Source organism: Cygnus olor, chromosome 5 (genome assembly GCF_009769625.2).
Source record: "Cygnus olor isolate bCygOlo1 chromosome 5, bCygOlo1.pri.v2, whole genome shotgun sequence".
Classification (NCBI taxonomy): domain Eukaryota; kingdom Metazoa; phylum Chordata; class Aves; order Anseriformes; family Anatidae; genus Cygnus; species Cygnus olor.
In genome coordinates this window covers 32,300,618-32,319,895 of record NC_049173.1, presented here as the reverse complement: position 1 = coordinate 32,319,895, position 19,278 = coordinate 32,300,618, and the positions used below count along the sequence as shown (strand labels likewise).

Below are 19,278 nucleotides of genomic sequence, written 5' to 3'. Positions count from 1 at the left end.
ACAATATAAGAGCTTACTTGTTGAAAAGGAGTAATTAGTTTAAACTTTCAAATTCCATAGCAAGCAATGCTCCAGCAAAAAGCCTGCCATACCATTTTTGTAATGGAAAGGTGAAAGGAGAACCTGACAGCTGCTGCTGTTACAAACCAGCTGTGTGCCTTCCAGAAACAATTCTTGATACCAGAAACATGAAGCATATGCTAATGTTTAATACACAGTACAAGACAGAAATTAAAACAGCTGTTTTATCAAGCGCTTTTCAGATGTTTTCGATGCAGTGTGACAATGGTTATAACAACTTTCTTATAAACTAAGAATGCATAGTCTCTGCAAATGGTGCCTCATGAAGCAACACAAGTACTAAGAGAATACATAAATTACTTCAGAACACCATAAAAATTTCAAATATTTTTTTAACATGGCACATGCAACTGCTCTCCTTGTAATTCTGCTTCTCATAAATCAAATTGTGTTGCTATAAAATGTACCTGTAGAAGAAGCAATGCGTCCTTTCCCCTCCCGTTCTGTTTCTATCAGCCGGAGGCCTCTTTCCACATAGCTCTGGAAGAACTGAGATGAGTTTTTCAGGAAGGGCTCAATGTCCGCATCAGAATATTTCTTTTTGTATTCATACAGCTCTGCCAAACCCTGGGAGGGAAGAATTCCAGTGTATTACTACAACTGCTGTATACACCATTCTAATGTACCATGCCTTCTTCCTTGCAGGAAGAGATCAATTACCTCTTTAGTGTTCTCCTTGGAGCCAATCTTCTTAAATATCTCTGCCAAAATATCATTGACTTTGGCCTTTGAAGCTTTTTCCTCCTAAATAAATAAAGGGAAACTTCTAAACAAAGTGAGTAGTATAAACTTCTCTTAAAAATAAAGGGCAGCTAGACAAACCCACAGTACACTCAAACCCATTAGCTGGATACAGAGCTTCAAAGATGAAGAAAACCTTGAAGTGACTAGGATTGTTACATAGCCCCTGTTTACACAGAACGAGAGTAAAGACATCATCAAGCTGTAAGCATGCTTCTGAGAGGCCAGTGTTTAAAACCTGGTTTGGGTATAGTTAGCTGTTAGTAGATATAGTAACAAGCAGTATAAAGCCTGTGCTGCACACCTGAATGTCTCAGAGACCATCTAATCCTGAAATCACCTGAATATTGCGTGCATATAACAGAAACACACTGCAAGTTCCCAAAACCACCATAAAAGTGAAACTAGGAAGGTATTTCCAACACTAGTTGAATGTTGGAAGAGTAAGTACTACTTCATACTCCACAGTCATTAAGTTGTTTCTTGAGTAAATTGCCTTACATTCCCCTCTGCCTACCATCACATTTCTATTACTTACTGTGCGAGAAGCCCCTTTTTCTGTATCCTTATCAGCTTTGCTTCCAGTCTGGTCCATGGAGTGTTTCATTACTCTACATAGGTGAGCCTCCAGCTCAGACTCATTTTTGTTGTCTATCATTGTTAAGTGATCCAAGATCTGAAGAAAAACAGGCAAAAGCTTTATAGAACACATTAACATCCAATTTCAAAGCAAATAACTAGCACTGGCTCTGACCTTGGGCCCTTTCAGCTTGCACAGGGTGTGAAGCAGAGTCTTCAGTGTCCTTATAGGAAACTCACTCTTACACTGCTTCAGCTTCTCTTTGGGAAAGACCTTCATGAAATTGTGGATATCCAGTAGAATCCGATCCAGATTGATACTATTAATAGTTTCGGGAAGAAGACGCACCATTCTCCACAGACACTGGAATGACAGACTTACTTACAGCAAGACAACTCATGGAAGAAGCATTTAAGTACTTCAAGGGCAGATTATACAAAAGTATCATTGAGTCATTTCACTCTGCTACTACATACCCTGACACATGCAGCATGTCTGTCAAAATTAGTTTAACCGGTACATATCGTCTTTGTAACTAGCTGTACCATGTCCAGATCCTTCTTTAGCAATGATACATAAAACTGCATGCATTAGTGCTGACTTCACTACCAGTAACAGGAGACTGAATGCTTTGTGTGAAGAAGTGTCAGCAGATAATACATGTATACTAAGTACACCCGAACAACATGCTTTCAGGTTTAGCCTTATTAAGGCCGAGTTCTTCTCATTAAAAATTTAGTTCTCTAAATCATGCCAGTTACAAAAGCATGTTGTATGATAAAGAAAAAAAGATTACATCCATAATAATAAATGCACACATTTGCATGTCCACTCTGCCTAAATTTAAGCCAGCTCCCAGCCCGGGATTCATTGAATGCATAGTACCGTGCTGTGCCTAAGCAAATAAACCCAGCAGGTGACCCCTCTGTAGGGAGGGTATACTCAAACTTCTGTAAACTATTAGCGGATGTAAGCTTAGCATACACAATGAAGTCACTGTACGTAACATTTAATAGTATTATAAGAAATATTTCAATTTATGGTCACCATTTAAAAAAAATATATCTGTTCTTTAAAGCTAGGTTGTTGATTCAGATAAACCAAATATTTCAGAGTTCGAAACCTCTATTAGAGGCTCACCTTCATGACAAGTTCTGAAAACTTCGGAGAGCTGGCTGTTGCTAGTAGACTGTCTTGGAGCAAAACAAGCAGAGCACTAGAAGGAATAAATTTAGTAACAGAATTACACAGGAAAGTGCTACACACAGATAAGATGCCAGTTCCCAAACACATTATCACACCAGAGACTGGGGCTAGTCCAGCAGTTCATGTCACGTTGTGTAAGAGCTCTTTCTTTCCAGTACTTTACAGGAGTTTAAGAGGCAGTATGCTGAACTACCAAACATACAGAATCACACTAAGCTAGTTTGCTTTAATTGGCCTTCAGCAGTAGAGGTTGTGCAGTCACGCTTTGACTGCCACTAACAATCGGTGACAATTCTTTATTAACTAGCTGAACAATTTTTTAGACATCATTCTTTGCTTATAAATTGACTAACACAATCAGAACACGGAAGAAGAGGTGAAGAGAAGCAGTAATCACAGTTTGTTACTTTATTTCTCTTTTTCAAAGTATACCTTAAGATGTTGGTCTGATCAGACTTTTCCAGAACTTTCACTACCAAGAGGTTGACTGATCGGATGACCTGTTCACCCTCCTCGAGGTCTTCAACCCGAGAATCCAGCATTAATGTAATAAGACCGTGCATTAGGTCCTTCAGTACACCAGTAGAAGCCTCTCGAGCCAGACTCTCTATCTGAAATAGCTACCAATACAGGACAAGATTAGAAGATTTCCCTGCATGAAATACTTCAATATAAGGATTTCACCACACTACCTAATCCTTTGACATTCCTGCCCCACCCATCGACATTAAACAATAAAAACACAACTAGGAAGGCTATTTCTACTGAATGACTTCTGAAAATACTTTGACCCCCACATAAGCGTTCAAAAAGTAAGGAATTAGTCAGATATTCCATTCGCCTGCAACTTCTACACAGAAATCACTTGCTTTTCTCATTAATTTGTAGGTTAAAGCCTTACCGATATCATGCTCCCAATAATACAGCTGTAAAGTTTCACTATTTCATCTTTGTCTAGCTTCTCATCTGCCATGTGTGTATTGTAGATTAGCCGAAGCTGCATAAACGTAGCTATTAGAAATTGGTCAATATGTCCAGACATTGCTTCTGCCTTGTCCTCCTGTCTGAGAACCTCATCAATCTAAGATTTAAAAACAAAACACCCAAGTACAGTAAAGTCAACATACTGAAAACAGTGCAAAAGAACTATAACTTGAAAACATTTCTGTGAGAAAGGTCTTGCCCTTACCAATCCATTTGTCAAGGCATTTCTGTTCTAAGCTTTCAGCTGAAACCAGTAACCACAAATTTCTATTGCTAATCCCAATACAAAAGTATTTATCTTTTATAGAGCTGCAATTCTATCCTGTACAAATGAGAACATTACATGCTGCATTACAGATTCTGGAATTAACAGATTCGTAAAACCTTCCAGAAAAAAAACACTTCAACATATTTAAAGCCACCCTATAAACACGTAAAAGCCATGAGGGAAAATACAAAATTCTTTTGCTGAAGACCTGCAAAACAGTTTACATTTAAAAGTTAAGCCTCATTTGCAAGAGTCTGCTTTTTCAAACTTTTAGCATAGGTGTACACTCGACAAAACCAAAGATGTACTGATTTTTTTTATTCCCTGTTTCTGTAAGTCTGATCTACAACATTCAAGCAAAATTTTTATTGCTAAAGCGAGTCAGATGGCCCCTGTGCACTTAGTGTTGTCATCAGGAAGATTCTGAGCAGAGCCCATGTCACCTGACACGGTTGCTCTACCAGAGTGCAGCTCATCACTCTCGCAGATAAATAGTTTAATACAGTATGAATAGTTGCTACCTTAATTCTCTTACCTGGGCCAGAGCCTGGATGCTTGTATTTATATCACCACTGGCTACTTGAGAAATGACAAAGTTGATAGTAGAAGCTGTGTTACTGTGCATGTCATCAAAGTGCGGGGACACAGCACGGATTCTAAACAGTCGAAGAAAACAGGATTTTGTTACCCTTTCTCCAAAGAGTTCTGGTTTGTACTGAACTGCTATTTCACAGTGACAGTTTAGAGACAAGAGAGAAGGATTTCATCTTCACAGGGGATGCTGAAGGCAGAAATCATTTCTAACAACGTCTATTGCACTATGTAAAGACACTGATAATACATTTAGAAACTCAATATTGTCTTAAAAATACTTAAAATACAAAAATGAACAGAAATCAGTGTTTTCTCTTATTAGAAAAAAAACTGTCATCCAGACTTCAGAACAGTACCCCAGACTGTCACTTTGACATCTCTCTTCAAACTAGTTGACTCTTTGCATTCTTATGTAAAGAGGTCTGAATGTACAAACTAGCACGGTCATTTCAGCTTCTCAAAGTAGTTTTAAGTAGCCCTATGACTTCATTGAAGAGATGCAACAAGACTCACTTGGGCTCAGGAATCAGGACTGGCTCAAAGATGTCATCTAGTTTGTGCTGTACAAGTGCTGGCATCTCACATTTGACAGGACCATTGTCATTTTCAATTTCATCAAGATCCAGCTGGAATTCCCGTGGAACTGTATGCGATGTCTCAGAGTGACCGCCCATGTTGCGATTTTGGCTACAGAAACCAGGAGAGAGGTTTTAATTATATATACAACAGGCAAGAGTACTAGCACTAGCATCCACTGGTAGCCCTAAAGCTCTCATAATAGAATAGCACAGATTTTGAAGATATGATTTTATTCAAGCCCCCTAATAACCCCCTTTGCTACTCCCCTAGCCCTTAGTAAAACAATTTTTTATAGGCCAGAAGAGTAGCTGCTAGTTACTTGCCTTCTTAGTCATGCTTATAACACAACCTGAGACCCCCCTGAAGCAGTGTTAGGTACACACTTGTTCATTCTGAGAGTGATCCAGCACAGTTTAAAGTAGCATTAATGGAATATAGAGTTAAATTTTAATTGATGAATAGGATGCATATGTATATAGGAATCTTGCAAGCCTAACTGAATGTAGAACTCTTCAGAACAAATGTTTCATAGTAGATTTTTCCACAGAAGTGTTCTGATACATGATTCTCAACAGAGACTTTTATTCCAAGATAATGAGCAAGTGGTAAGGAATACTGTTTCTGAGTTTTTGTTTCTAGTACTGTTGCTCCAGGCTCTCTGACTCACACATGCTCTATGCCTGCCCTAACAAGTTAAGAACAGGGACCAGTGAACACCAATTCAAATGTAACATGTAGTCCTAAATTCTCCCAGCATTTTCAACAGCTACCTAACCGAAGTACCATGTCTGCCTCCACTTTGATCTATAGTTACCTTTGTAGAAACATGTACGTTTTGTTTCTTACTTTCATTTAGATCAGAGAACGTAAATAACCTAGAGTCGGCCTTGATAAACCTGTCACCCACAGGAAAGGATGACCAGGATAGAAATTGAAAGATAAGAGCCTTGCTACCAAGGAGTTAGTGGGCAGTACTTACATCCTATAAGTGCGATACATAATTCTGTCCATGGAGAAGCAGTGAAAAAAGGCACAAGACCATTTAGAAAGATTTAAAGACAGACAAGACAAAAAAAAATTTTTAGACATTTTGCTTTAAAATTATTTGGCCAATTTTCACAACATGCAAAGATGATGATACAAGAACTAAAATAACATTGCTGGACATGATATTAGCACATATACTATACCAGCTACAGACCACAACATATCATTACATACTTGAGTTTAGAAGACATGTCCTCAACTGGTCCCTTCCGCAGCATGCTAGCATTAGCGCTGATGTTTTGAGTACGCTGAGGTTTCTCCTCTACTTGTCTCACGGGAGCAGCTGATGGTCTCTTGGCTGATCGTTTTATTCTCTCCTCCAGCATGCTCATGTCTTTCTCTGATAGCTACAAAAAATAATGCTTTCACTCAGTTTGAGTTGTGTTGAATTTAGAAATCTTGGTCACCTACAGGAGGTATACACTTATTACTACAGACAGGTTTTGTAATAGCAAGGGTAGCTCAACACCACCATTTAGCAGCACTCTATCAGGACCACTCTGTACTACCAGATACTCCTTCAGGAGTTAATTAACCCATGTTAACAAGCTGTAATATGGAATACAGCCAGTTCTAGTCCACAGTTTCCAAAAAACCAAGTCATTTTGAATTCAAACCCTGGCACTATCATGTATTTCCAATTGCCGCTTGTGTTGCTGAAAAACAAAACTACCCACCCATGTATCCATGTCCCCTGTTCTGTTAGGAAGCCCAGACAATGCTTTAACACTGTAGACCCTGCCACAGAAGTCAGGGTCCTTCTAGAGCTGGCCTATTCAATGTACCCATCACTCAACGTGAAAACAAGATAAGCCAACTGAATACTGCAACTCATGCAGTGATAAGAATCATATTTATACGCTTATCTACAGGACTGAAGATTACCAGTAACATCATTTGAACGAAAGTAGCCTGGACATTTTTGTGGGTAGTACTCCCCAGCACTCTTACAATCAATAAACCTTTCCGAAATGCTGCGCATTTAGGGACTAGGTAGGGCATTTTGAAGCTGACAGCAATTTTTTTCTTAACCTTGAAAATCTGAAAGGAAATAGACTATGCAACATAACACTCAAAAGGAGGCAGACTGCACTCTGAACAAGAGATCTAAAATAAGAAGTGAATCTAACAGGTTGAAGAAAAATGCAGCATTACTTCTCATGGAGATTGCTACCAGAGAAAGTGACAGAGAATCACATTAAACCAATTTCAATATAACATCCTGAATTACTTCAGGAACCAGAAAGGGGGTGTGGAGTGAAAAGCCTTGTTTCCCTGCTCATTGGTATCATATTCCCAGCAGTTTAAGTGCTGCTAAAAACGTTATTGAGAGAGACCGCAAATTCAGAGAACAGAACAGGAGAAAGTGGTCTAAAAGCTCTTGACTCAAGTTAGAATTCAGGATACCTGATCTATTATGCACAATAATCGTAGAAAACTCAAGAAACTGGCTTTCCACTGCTGGAGAACGGGGGAGCAGCTTATTTTGGAAACTGAGTTTTGCCACCTTTAACTTTCACTGCATTTATATAACATGGATAAATACGATTTCCAGAAAACAAAACAACTGCAATACAAAGCTACACAGTACTGGCACAGACCTTAAACACTTAAGTGCAATAAGATAAAGCAAACAAACCAAACTTACCAGACTTCAGCTGCTAAACAGCTTGTGGGGATGGGCATAGGAAAAAAAAAAAAAAAAGCAAGCCAAGTACTTGAGGGAGCCTCAACAACTAGCATTTTTTTTTTGCCAAATAATTTATCAAAATCTCATTCCAAATCACAAGGACTGCAAGCTCTGTAGCAAGTCACTCTACAAACTTTTTAATTCCTATTAAAGTTCAGTGTTTCGCTCATTTCTGCAAATTTTGCTTTTTATTCATGAACACCCAGGTTATAAATTTCACAATCAGGAAAAAAAAAGCAACTTTTAGAGTATCTATGGTATAGCAAGTTATTCCCAACATACCAAAATGCTCTTGACACCAACACCAAAATTTAACATGACCCATCACAAGCAAAACGGTGCAAATCCCTACACAAGTGTAGGGATTTGAACAAAAGACTTATTTCCAGTTACACTTACATTTCCAATCAGCTTGAATACTTGGTCACCATGAACATTATATACAGTCACAATGGTGTTCAGTGCAGCATTGCGCACAGTGTTGTCCCTATCACCAATATGAGTTGCCATTTCTTTCAAGGCTTTCCCTGGAGTTGGCTGGCATACATTCATGCCATATGATTCAACCAGACATCCAAGCTCTTCCAGGCACTCTAGAGGAAGAAAATGACACACATGCAAATTTAAAGCTGCTGGGAAGAGAGCCCTCAGATTTCTGTGCTGCTTGCACAACTTGAATGTTCACTGTAGAGAAGCATGAATCACAATACTGAATTTCTTATCAGAACAGTAGTTCTTGCTCTCCCTGTTGATAGATACACACTCTCCAGATGATTCATGGAGAAGTAGCACAAAGATAGCATGCAAGAGCTATCAGTCATCCCCATACCATTGCAAATATTTCCTATTACCATATACAAGCAATGTGATGTTTAACTTCATATTTAGGTAGTTTAGACAGTTCTGAGCTTGCAATGTTCTATCATGCATAGAATTTAACTCTCTGGTTATATCAGGATGAGATATCCTTAAGGTGACCAGAGTTGTTTGAACTACACAAACACCATACAATAAATAATTCCCAAAATATAATTGAGACAGATGGGCAGTATAGAGATGCTTCTTTTCAAAGTTCTGATCAGGTTATCTGAGTCCCCTAGTCGCCTGGACAATATTATCATTACCATTCTCCCTAGTACTATTGTATTAAGACAAGCATACTCAAGGGAGACTATCTTAACATTGATAGTAATTTAACAAATTGTTGTACCTACCAAAGACAAAGACAAAATAAAAAGATTATTCTCGTTTAAAATCTAATCCCCAAAAGGATTATTTGCAAGTGCACAGAATTCTACATACAGGGGAAATCTCATGTTCCACCAAAAGTTATGCTGGCTTTTTGGAATACTAAACAATACAGTTTGAACTACTTGCAATTACTCAGTTCATAATCCTATTTCCCACCTGCACGCTGTTTTGAGTTTTTAGATTTTGTCCCCTCCATGATAAAAGTAAACATCTTGCTGGCTGGATATATGAGACACATCCTGTTCAGAATGGCACGGACATCTTTGCGGATGACATCTTTTGGTTCTCCTACCTAGAAGGAAAGATTGGTGTGTGTGTGGGGGGAAATACGTAACATTTTCAACAGTCTCATCGTACCATTGATGAGACTGAGTCTAAATAACGTTATGAAAACCCAGAAAAGGTTTTTGCATCAAGAATAATTTTGCAAGTGCCTTTTAAAGTCAAATGTGCAATATATTCAAAAAGAACAAGTTACTAAAGTGTTTGATGCCATCCTATGTTTCCCATGAAAAAAAAGGTTAACCTATACAATGAAAAGTACCTTTAGGATGAGATATGGGATGAAAGAGCATGCTTCATTTTCAGTAAGGTGATACTCTTCTTGACTCAGCAAATTGAAAAGCAATTTGAGGTATTCAAGTGCTTTCATCAGAACACTTGTGTTGGTATCGAAGAACCTCAGGGTCAGCCACTTTAAGATCAGATCCAGGCAGCTGATGACTCCATCTTTTTCACTCTCCAAATGCTTGAAGTGACATGGAAAGAAAAAAAAAAAGGAGGTCGTGCAAAGTGAAACACTGTTCAAGAAAACAGATATAAGGAAAAGCTATGCCTGTTAAAACTGTCTACTTTTACTGGTTGAGTCCTAAAATTCCAAGTACTCGCTTCTACCTTGTACAGCTTTCTGAAATTCTACAAAGTCTCCAGCAAACTAACTCATTTTCTCCTCTCTCAAGAAACAGCCAATATTAATATCAAATTTATCATTCCTTTGACAATTATTTCGATATTTACTAAAATTAAATTTCACAGCACAGTGATCCCTGGCTTCTCAGAGTACTGCAAGTTGATTTTAGTTCGAGCTGACTCTTGCGTAGCAAGAAATAATTTTATGTTGTCATCCACTACCACAGATCCAAACTTACCTCAATCATAACAGCCAGTGCTTTGTTGTGGTGCTGAAAGTCTGCATGAAACATCTCATCCTGTAGCCATTTGGCCACACAACTGGACATCTGAGTCTTCAGCTGCTCAATATATTCATCACGGGGAGTAGTGAAATTCCACTTTAACACCTGCAAAAGCCAGCATTTAGAACTCAAAGCAAGCAGTACCTTCTCTTCTTGAAACAATCTGCAAGTTGCATTGCATTTAATCTTGAATCTGTTTTCAAATTCTTCTCGTTATCAAGAGGAAGCAGGAAAAGTTTGGTGGGGTTTCCTCACCTTGGCTTACATGAAAGATTCTCCCTATGTTGAGTGGTTATCTTTAGGTTGTTACCTTAATTATTACCAGTTACTTCAAATGGTTGTTTTTAGGCAAAATAGGCCTATTCACTAGCAAGTAATAAATAAACCCTGTGTTTTAAGTAACAGAACTTACACACAAAAGACAAGCTTTATAAGAGATGCTGTTAAAAAATAAGTATAAAGAATTCACAGTGAATCTTACAACTCTAGAATTAATTACGTGAAAACAGTCAATTAGCTTGATACCTGAAAGAGTTCTCAGCTGGAAAAAGTTGTAAAAAGGCCTCTGTGTTTTACAAGAATGCATAAACGCACAAAATTCAGGAAAAAAAAACAGGAAAACACCATAGTAAGACTGATATGGATCTGCGAAAGTCAACTAGACACTAGAAAAATCAATCTAAAGGATGGACAGAGCCTAGTACTTTCATGCCCTAGCACGTTTAACTCTAAATACCAGAACAAAGGAAGATGCTAAAGTTATACTACTTCAAAACAGGTGAACACATCCATTTTTTTCCTCACCTTCAGACCTTTCTCATCTTTCATTCTCTGTTCTTTCCCATTTGGGACCATGATAAAAATAGGACCTGATTTATCATCATCTTCCTTCAAAGTAGGCTTGCTTAATACTTTCTTCCCCTGTACACCCTGAAAAAAAAAACAACACACAAGGTTTTAAGAGGCAATGCAAGACACATACATGCCTTAGGCAAGCAATTGCAAGCATTAGATACCAGCCAACGTCATGCTGCCTAGGTGTACAAGAGCCAGAGAGAAGCTAGAAGAATAATGTTGATTAGAGTTTTAGAAGTATGTGCTCTGCTGCTGTGGAAGCAATACCCACGACAATGTGCGCAATAGTACTCTGTGAAATATGACATGTCACTCAACCAGTGCACTAGTCACCCACACGCATCTCTAAAACCCAACGTGGTACCTGTTTGATAGATTTGTTCTTTGCCAGACTCGTATTGCCTTTGCTGAGGCTTGTATTAGCTTTGGACTGGCTGGTATTGCCCTTGGACATACTGCTATTAACATCTGACTGCTGTAAATAAGCCACAAAAAAGGCTTTGTTGTTAGAAAGATTTACTCACTAGAGTTACTATTCCAAACTTTCTGTGAGTTCACAGCAGAGGCATTTACTCTGGCATCAGAGTTTTGACAGATGAACATATTAACCTAGGCAAGCCCGTAATATCCTTCAAAGTTAGTTCCATTCATTTCTGTCATAAATCTGGACCTGTATCAAAATTGATCTCATTACAGCATTACTTTAGACAAAGGAGGCAACAGGACTGTAGAACAGGTTTTCTTTTTGTTGTTGTGTTTAAAAGTTAATAGCAGAAAAATTACTGTAACAAAGCAGAAAAACCTAACCACAATTCAAATGTAATCCAGCTGAGGCTATTACTATGTATTTAAGCATCTTCCTTCTGTGCTTGAGAGCATTTTATCCTCCCTACTGTAAAGGAGAGATTAATTTCTTTCTATACATGGGCTCAAAACTACTGTATGAAGTATAATGTTGGAACTGCAATAGTGAGTTCTCAATCATATGAAATCAAGAAGGTCAAGCATATTTAGAACATGGAATAAGCTGTCCACAGAACTGCATTTGTGCCAACACAGGCTTTGGAATAATTAAATAGTTAATGACAAAAAATAGCGATGAAGTAGATGATATGGGAACACAATTTCAGAAATCAGACAATCACAATAATTCTTAGTATAAGCAGTCCCTAGCAAGGGCTATACTCTTCTACTTGTAATACATTAACAAACTACATCTACTAACTTAATTGAACTGATTTCATACAAAATGCTATCAGCATACCTTAGCTTTAGAGGAGGCACCTCCTGCTTTGGCTTTTTTGGGATCAGGCTTGGATTCCATGGTATTGGACCCTGAATCTTCAGAAAAAGCTGGAAAAATAATAGACCATTTCAAACTACCAGTAAGCCTATTTTAGGTCAGCGCTGGTTTTCTGTTCTTAGCAGAGAAGAAAAAATGTTGATGAAGATGATAATGCCTTTATCACACTGTCATCTGAGGACTTCAAATGTGTAAAAGAAGTTTCTTCTATTGCATGTAAGCATACAAAGTTCTGAATTAAGATCATATGTCAAATTTGTCATTATCAAAACAGGTTTAAAAACATGCACACAGATGCACTGTGTGGGCTCGTGTCTGAAGCTGTAGCTGTCCTCAGTTTGAGCAGGCAAGCTGGCCCTAAGAAGGAGATAATGCAGGACTGCTTCTTCTAATCCCTTGTAACCCAATCCTGTCACCTTCTCCCTTGTGTCAGCACAAGCATTCCAGTAGCCCCGCAGTAAACTACACTGGACAGATCATCCAGATAATTTTTAAGTGTTGTCACAGAATTTTTTTGTAATTGATTTTAGCATAAAAATTAAGCTATGTTTTTTATTCTCAATACTACATAGATATTTTCAAAGAGAAGCTCACAGACATTTGCATGGAAAGATTTTAAAAACGAGCAACCAAAAACAAAACATGAAGAAACCCCACACCCTCCTACAATGAAAGCCAAATCAACTGCATGATCAACCAGAACTGAAGACAGAACTGACTGAAGCACAAAGCTGTTTGCAACTACGCTGAATTTCCCTCCTCCTGTTAAGAGGGCTTCTTCCTCTAGCATGACAAAAAGGTTCCCTAGAAACCTCAAAACTTAAGCTCCATGAAACAGATACGTAAGACTATTCATTTGCCTGCATGCACTAAAGAAGTTTGAGTAAATGCAAGCATAATCAAATGATTCTCTGCAAGGATACTCTTTCAGAAATGCAAAGTACTACATCAATACAAGTTAATTTAATTTAGAAATTGAGAAGGACCAAGATTTTAACTTATTTTTGTTCAAAAGTTCAGACATTTTTTAGTGTTGTTCTGTTTCTTTAGATACAGGGACACAATATTAAAACAGATTTCCAGGTTAATATTCCACAGGCACCATAGTCTTTGGATCTATGAAACCATGTTTTTAGTATTAGTCCAGACCACACACCTAGTGTAAAGAGTATTTCTGAAAGTTACCTTCAAAACAACTTGCTTATTTATCTAAAAAGAATGTCTACAACAAACTCTACAATGGCATACTGCAGTTAGTAATATCCATATATAGCCAAAAGCTCTTCCCTGCAGATGATTGACCTACTATCTCAAACTTAATACAACAATTGTGAGCTTATCCACTAATTCCTGCACTCAGATCCTGCAAATAGAACTCCTTTTTATGTAGTCCCAAGCTGGGAAAGTCAATCAGAGAATCAATCTTACAGAACCTGTGCCCTCAAAAAACAAACTTCAAAGTGCAATTTAACCCAATAGATTTTCTTAAATGAAAGGAAACCCACCCTTTTATCACTCATTTCCCAGAACTCGAGAGGTTACCTGATGCAGGCTGGAATTTGGCTGGAGCTGCTCCCCCACCCACTCTGGAAGATGCTTTAGCAGCAGGAGCTGGTTTGGCTGGCATGTTGGCCTTGGCTTTCTCAAGCATGGCCAGTACCTGGTCTTTGGAAGTTGGCTAGAGAGCGGGGGGGGGAAAGTAATAGATATGGAAGGATTACAATGCTAATACATGCTACAGACGAGGCAAACAGCACTATTCTCTAGTTAGCATCTTCCATGACGCTTATCTTAAAACATTATGTTTTCAGATATTCCTGTTCTGAGATAAAACACGTCATCCATTAGCTTCTTTCTGCAGGACCTATAGGAAACATGTGAACCAGCAACCTATCCTAGGTGTGCAGTCCCTTGAAGTTAATGGAGAGCCCTAGGAGGGAACCAGCACTCAGTGATCCGTAAGATACAACAAATTGCTGGAAGCCATCTTAAAGTGTATGTTCAAAGGCGTACAGCTGGACAATAACCAGTAAGGAAGCTATCAGCAGGTAGATTTTTTTATTTTAAAAGAAAAGCATAGTGAATAAGTATCAAGCTCCTGAAGTGATAAACCTGTTGTGGCAGCAGTCTTTCTGAAGTCGAAAAAACTAACTCGCAGCCTCCTGACACTATTTGCATTGAACTCAAAGGGACTGAAGACAGGCTTTTAATGACTGGAGACATCAAGTCATGAGATTGTGAATGTGACTTGTTAATATCCACTCATTCAAGGTCATATTATCTAATCTTAGCGACAACAATACCTTCAGCTTGCTAGTGGCTTTCGCCATCTTCTCAAATCCAAGATGCATCATAAAGAATGGCAGGGCATCCTGCGCCTTTTTACGCACATCCCCATTTCGATCTTCAAGACAGGAGTAGAGGTGAGGCACACACAAGAGCAGGTCAGAAGGAACAGAACGGAGGGTAGGCAACTTTTCGGCTAACCAACCAAGCAGCTGAAAGAAAGAATAAAAAGTTTCTGGGGAAGTGCGCACTGCTATCTGGAACACCTAGTATAAGCCACAAGAGCCTGAAGAGTAGCTCAGTTGTAGAAGTGTTTCACATTTTCACACACAAAAAGAACAAAGCCCTACAACATTTGTTCAGACAAACATTCTTAATGTGAACTTTAATATCAGCAGTTTAAAAAAAAACGAGTACAGTATGTCAATATGCAGCTCATTTAAAACTTGGAGCCCGGTTAGCTAAGACTGCTTGAGCTGTTTCTTCCTTTTGAAAAAAAGCATCGTAATTTCAGCTAGTGCAGCTGATTAGTAAGTTGCACCTCATTCACTTCAATTTATTAATACCTCCAGTTCAGTTCAGGTCTTCACTGCCATAGGGTTAATTGGAAGAAAAACAATAGGACTTAAAAGGGTAATCAGAACAGGCAAACTTTTCAGTGCCTCCCAAATGAAATCTGAATTACAGCTAACATGCAGGGGTTACAGCTTATTAGCCTTGTGAAGTTTGACATTTTGTCAGTAAGAACAGTTACTTGTTTACTCATGTAATGATTGTATTATGCAATGTCAGTCTGCTTAGTTGAACATATTCCTTTGTAAGTAAGGTCATTTTGATTACATGTGCATGTGGAGAAGTTTACTTAGCAGAAGCCTACCTCTTGTCTTAGGAAAGGATTTTCTTTTTTGAGTTCCTCAGATAGATCTTCACCTTCCAACCACTCTTTCATTCCGGTTTGTTCAGCCCAGGCATTCACAGTTGCTAACGCAGCGGCACGAACATTATTCTGTAACAAAAAGATTTAAGAAGAATAATTTTAAAGAGGGGTCAGAAGATTCCAACAGAAGATTCTAGGTTATATGCTTTGAAATCTCTATTTTTCTTTACTGATCACTAGATTTCTCGAGCAGAAGAACCTAATTTTAGTGATGCTATGAGATGCAGAGATGACCAAGTCACATCATATTAATTTATCATCGTTTTTAGTAGTAGTTTAGTAAAAAAAAGGACAACAGGCATCTCTAGAAGCACTCTGAACTTGCTACTATTCATTGATGAGAGTTTGGGAGTCTGCTTTAGCTTAGTTTCCTAGTAAAAGAATAAGGTTAATGATTTACTTAATGGTAAAGGTAGATGTAGTACACTCATAAATCAGGGCAAGTGGGTTATAGAACCTGTTATTAGTTTCAGGGCACTCTTATTTAGGATACACGCAAGCAGAAGTCGAACCATGAATAGGGGAGCCCTCTACTCTTACTCATTTTCCATCTTCAGACTACTTTAGAACAGCATCAAACAACAAAAAGGAGCAAGCCTTATATAAATAGGAGTAATGTGCACAGTAATTTAGAGTTTTTGCCCCTTCAGTGAAATAAGAGAACCACCAATGCATACACTGCCCATACCAAGGATAATGCTTAATGTGCCCGTAATGTGCTAATGCATGTTGGCACACATCAATATACGCACATTGTACTTTAAATGTCAGCACAGCTTGTTAGCAGACTAGAACACATTTTGATTTCTCATTAGTAGATTCATGAACATCACAGCTTGTAAACTGGCTTCTCTTGCTTTCAAATATATAGGCTCCTTACAGGTAGGAAGATCCATAACACTGAAACACAGGAGCAGTTTGCTTCTCCTAGAGAATGATGATCAGCTTCTTCAAGCAAGGGAGGGAAAGAATCCTATATGCTTGTGGAAGATCAGAAGGTGCTTGCTGAAGCAATACCAGTCTATGCTGAGTAAGCTTTGGCCTCCAGCAGAATTGCTCTAATCTCCTGGCAATTCAGCTCAAAATTGAGCTTGGGGGAGGTACCGGCAAGACGATTCTCTGTCTACACAGAAATGCAGACTGTGTCACGAGCCCTTCTCCTATGGGCACCACCTACAGCAAAGTACTTTGGTAGGAATCTAGTTCTGACACACATCTTCGGAAGCTTTCAAAGTGATAGCTTCTGTTGCTATTAAGACTTTCAGCTTTAGCCTGCTCACCTATTTTCTGTTCTTTTTCCCTACTCACATGCAGAGTAGAAACATCTGAAGTACACCATCTCTGATAATTGCCTGTGAATTCTGGCACAAGACATTGGCAGCGTACCAAGCCTCCTTTCCCTAACTCTTCAAAATACCTTTTGCATGGTACTAGCTTTGATTTTGACACTGTATCTTGACAAGTTCCACACTAACATTATACAAGCTTTGGTGTTGGTTATCAGTGACATGTTTCTACCTACGGTTCAAAGGTCTCCTATATAACAAGACAACAAGGTACACTGGAATCCACATTGATACACGAAAAGAAGAGTACTAACAAGCAACTTCAAAAGCTAATCAGGTTTGTTTGGTCAAGTAGTATATTTTCAGCATCAAAAGTACACATACATACAGTCATCTTGTTTCATTTAAAGTTGAAATACAACCTTGACTGCATTTATTCACAAGCAGTAGAATATATCTCAGAATATATAGTAAGGTAGAAATTCTTATTTTGTTAATAAGCTGTCATCTAGGAAAGAACCACACCCCAAGAAAAGTCCAACAGCAATACAACTTTAAAACTTCTTCAGTAGCTTACAAACTACCATCCGTGTCTCAAAAGCGAGGCTAAACACTATAGCCTATATAGTTATTCTCAGACATAGCTTAGATAGTAGTAAGATACTTAGAAAGTAAAAGGCAAAAAGGAAAAAGGTCTCGAGTGTCCTACCTTACTGTCTCCAAGGACTGTAATGACAGGAATGCCCAAATTTTTCACATGCTGTTTGATATTGGGGCCCATTGCTGTTGCTAGCTGCTGAAGAATGCTCAGTGTTTGTTGCACCTGCACATAAACAGAAAGGCTTTGAATAAGCTACAGCGACAAGCACCTGCACAAAACTCCAAGTCACGTGGGGAAAGTAACACCGCTGTTTATCGGGGCTTTTACTTTAGAATGCCTGCTCAATGGTATCTTTTCCAGACTTCAAATTCATCACACAAACAGGCAAAAGTTATTTCTATATTTTAAGTAAAATTAAATCAAGTTCAGCAAAAAAATTTTGAAACAAGAGATTTATTTTTTGCCACAAGTAAAGCGATTCAACTTTTTTTTTTTTTTTAAAGTTTGCTTACATTACTCTGAGTACAGAGGTAGACTTTCCCCCTTTTTGAAGTTTTTTTTTTTTCAAAGACACTATAAAAATCTGCAAAGACAAATGTTTGTAAGAACTGGCAAGCACATAATCTGTAAATACACTGTTCACTGGTTTCAAACTGTTGATTTCATGACATTAACAGATCTGAACCATAAGCTAGGTTCAGAAATAGCTTGTCTGCAGTTCTAAGCTGTAAATAGTTGAAATAGGATTTCAAATAACATACCAAGATTTTATTGGAGTCATTGAGACGACTCTTCAAAGCAGCTGGAAGTTCTCCTATGTTGGGCTGTATGAACTTAGCATCATTAATTATGCTCGTCACTTCATCTAGACCTTCCTTTCGGATCTTCCAGTTTTTGTCCCCAATCTTAGACACTAGCTCAGCTGTGATCTTATCACTGTAAGAGAAAAAAAAGTAGCAAAAAGCCCATTTTCTTTGCTACATGCTTTTTAGTAATTTAGCGCTTGAACAACGCAGATTTCTGCTTATGAAGCGCTTATAAATACCAAGCTTTGAATTGCAGGGCAAATATGTCCGCAAGCTGTAGAATCCTAACGTACCCAATATCTGTTCTCGGCAAGAGATCCACAACATCATTCCCAACATCCTCCTGTTCCTCTTCCTCACCGTCATCCCCACTGCCTCCACTGTGCCTGGAAATGCCACGAGTTGGGGCTGGTGCTGTCTGCCCTTGCATCTGCAAGCAACACAGAAGACAGCAATAGGTATTTTAGAGTTTTTAATTTGACATGAAAAATAGAGACTGTTGCATGACCCCAATATGCTATCTCAGTGTAGCAGACTCCTAGAACATAATGATACCCCCAAAACCAGAAGCTTTCGAAATCTGTCATGGGAAAAAAAAAGTAGACTATTGACATAGCTACACACAGCGTGTTTGCAGCTGCTTTGGTAGGTTATCGTCAGAAGTCTGATTCATTACCAAAACGCAGGTTAGACCACAGTTTTACTACACATTCCAACTACTGAAGTTTCCAAGTAGTTTTAATGGCACTTGTTATTAAGAGTGCTACACTTCATACCTTTTCAAATTCTGCATCTATCTGGGAGAGAAGGGCGGGCTTCTCATCTTCAAAAAACATTCGCAAAGGAGGCCCCACATAAAGGTACATAACTCCCAGCAAGGTAATGGCAGAAGTCCTTACAGCCTATCAGAAAGATGATAAAAGCACTCAGTCTTCCAATTAAGGACCGGAGAAAAAAAAAAAAATCAGTATTAAAATTGTAAATTTACTT

General features: G+C 38.4%; 1 protein-coding gene and 1 non-coding gene across 12 annotated transcripts in view; both read right to left on the bottom strand.

Moving 5' to 3' along the window:
- CKAP5 (cytoskeleton associated protein 5) overlaps positions 1 to 19,278 on the bottom strand; it is a 48,421-nt gene that overhangs the window by 2,510 nt on the left and 26,633 nt on the right. For 4 of the 11 annotated variants that reach the window (XM_040560023.1, XM_040560024.1, XM_040560026.1 and 1 more), the window contains 25 exons: positions 19,065 to 19,190; positions 18,582 to 18,718; positions 18,244 to 18,418; positions 17,591 to 17,704; positions 15,536 to 15,664; positions 14,676 to 14,870; positions 13,915 to 14,050; positions 12,334 to 12,422; positions 11,434 to 11,544; positions 11,019 to 11,144; positions 10,170 to 10,319; positions 9,566 to 9,769; positions 9,178 to 9,313; positions 8,170 to 8,363; positions 6,255 to 6,427; positions 6,013 to 6,036; positions 4,968 to 5,141; positions 4,396 to 4,516; positions 3,510 to 3,689; positions 3,041 to 3,228; positions 2,543 to 2,618; positions 1,577 to 1,765; positions 1,361 to 1,498; positions 742 to 825; positions 489 to 648 (listed from right to left, as the gene is read on the bottom strand). In XM_040560023.1, coding sequence (XP_040415957.1) covers positions 489 to 648; positions 742 to 825; positions 1,361 to 1,498; positions 1,577 to 1,765; positions 2,543 to 2,618; positions 3,041 to 3,228; positions 3,510 to 3,689; positions 4,396 to 4,516; positions 4,968 to 5,141; positions 6,013 to 6,036; positions 6,255 to 6,427; positions 8,170 to 8,363; positions 9,178 to 9,313; positions 9,566 to 9,769; positions 10,170 to 10,319; positions 11,019 to 11,144; positions 11,434 to 11,544; positions 12,334 to 12,422; positions 13,915 to 14,050; positions 14,676 to 14,870; positions 15,536 to 15,664; positions 17,591 to 17,704; positions 18,244 to 18,418; positions 18,582 to 18,718; positions 19,065 to 19,190 — 3,529 coding nt within the window. The remainder of the gene's footprint in view (positions 1 to 488; positions 649 to 741; positions 826 to 1,360; positions 1,499 to 1,576; positions 1,766 to 2,542; positions 2,619 to 3,040; positions 3,229 to 3,509; positions 3,690 to 4,395; positions 4,517 to 4,967; positions 5,142 to 6,012; positions 6,037 to 6,254; positions 6,428 to 8,169; positions 8,364 to 9,177; positions 9,314 to 9,565; positions 9,770 to 10,169; positions 10,320 to 11,018; positions 11,145 to 11,433; positions 11,545 to 12,333; positions 12,423 to 13,914; positions 14,051 to 14,675; positions 14,871 to 15,535; positions 15,665 to 17,590; positions 17,705 to 18,243; positions 18,419 to 18,581; positions 18,719 to 19,064; positions 19,191 to 19,278) is intronic. The other 7 variants (XM_040560030.1, XM_040560031.1, XM_040560033.1 and 4 more) reach the window with 3 other exon arrangements.
- Positions 4,236 to 4,346, bottom strand: LOC121071841. The gene has a single exon (XR_005820822.1). It is a non-coding gene; the product is annotated as a small nucleolar RNA SNORD67 (small nucleolar RNA).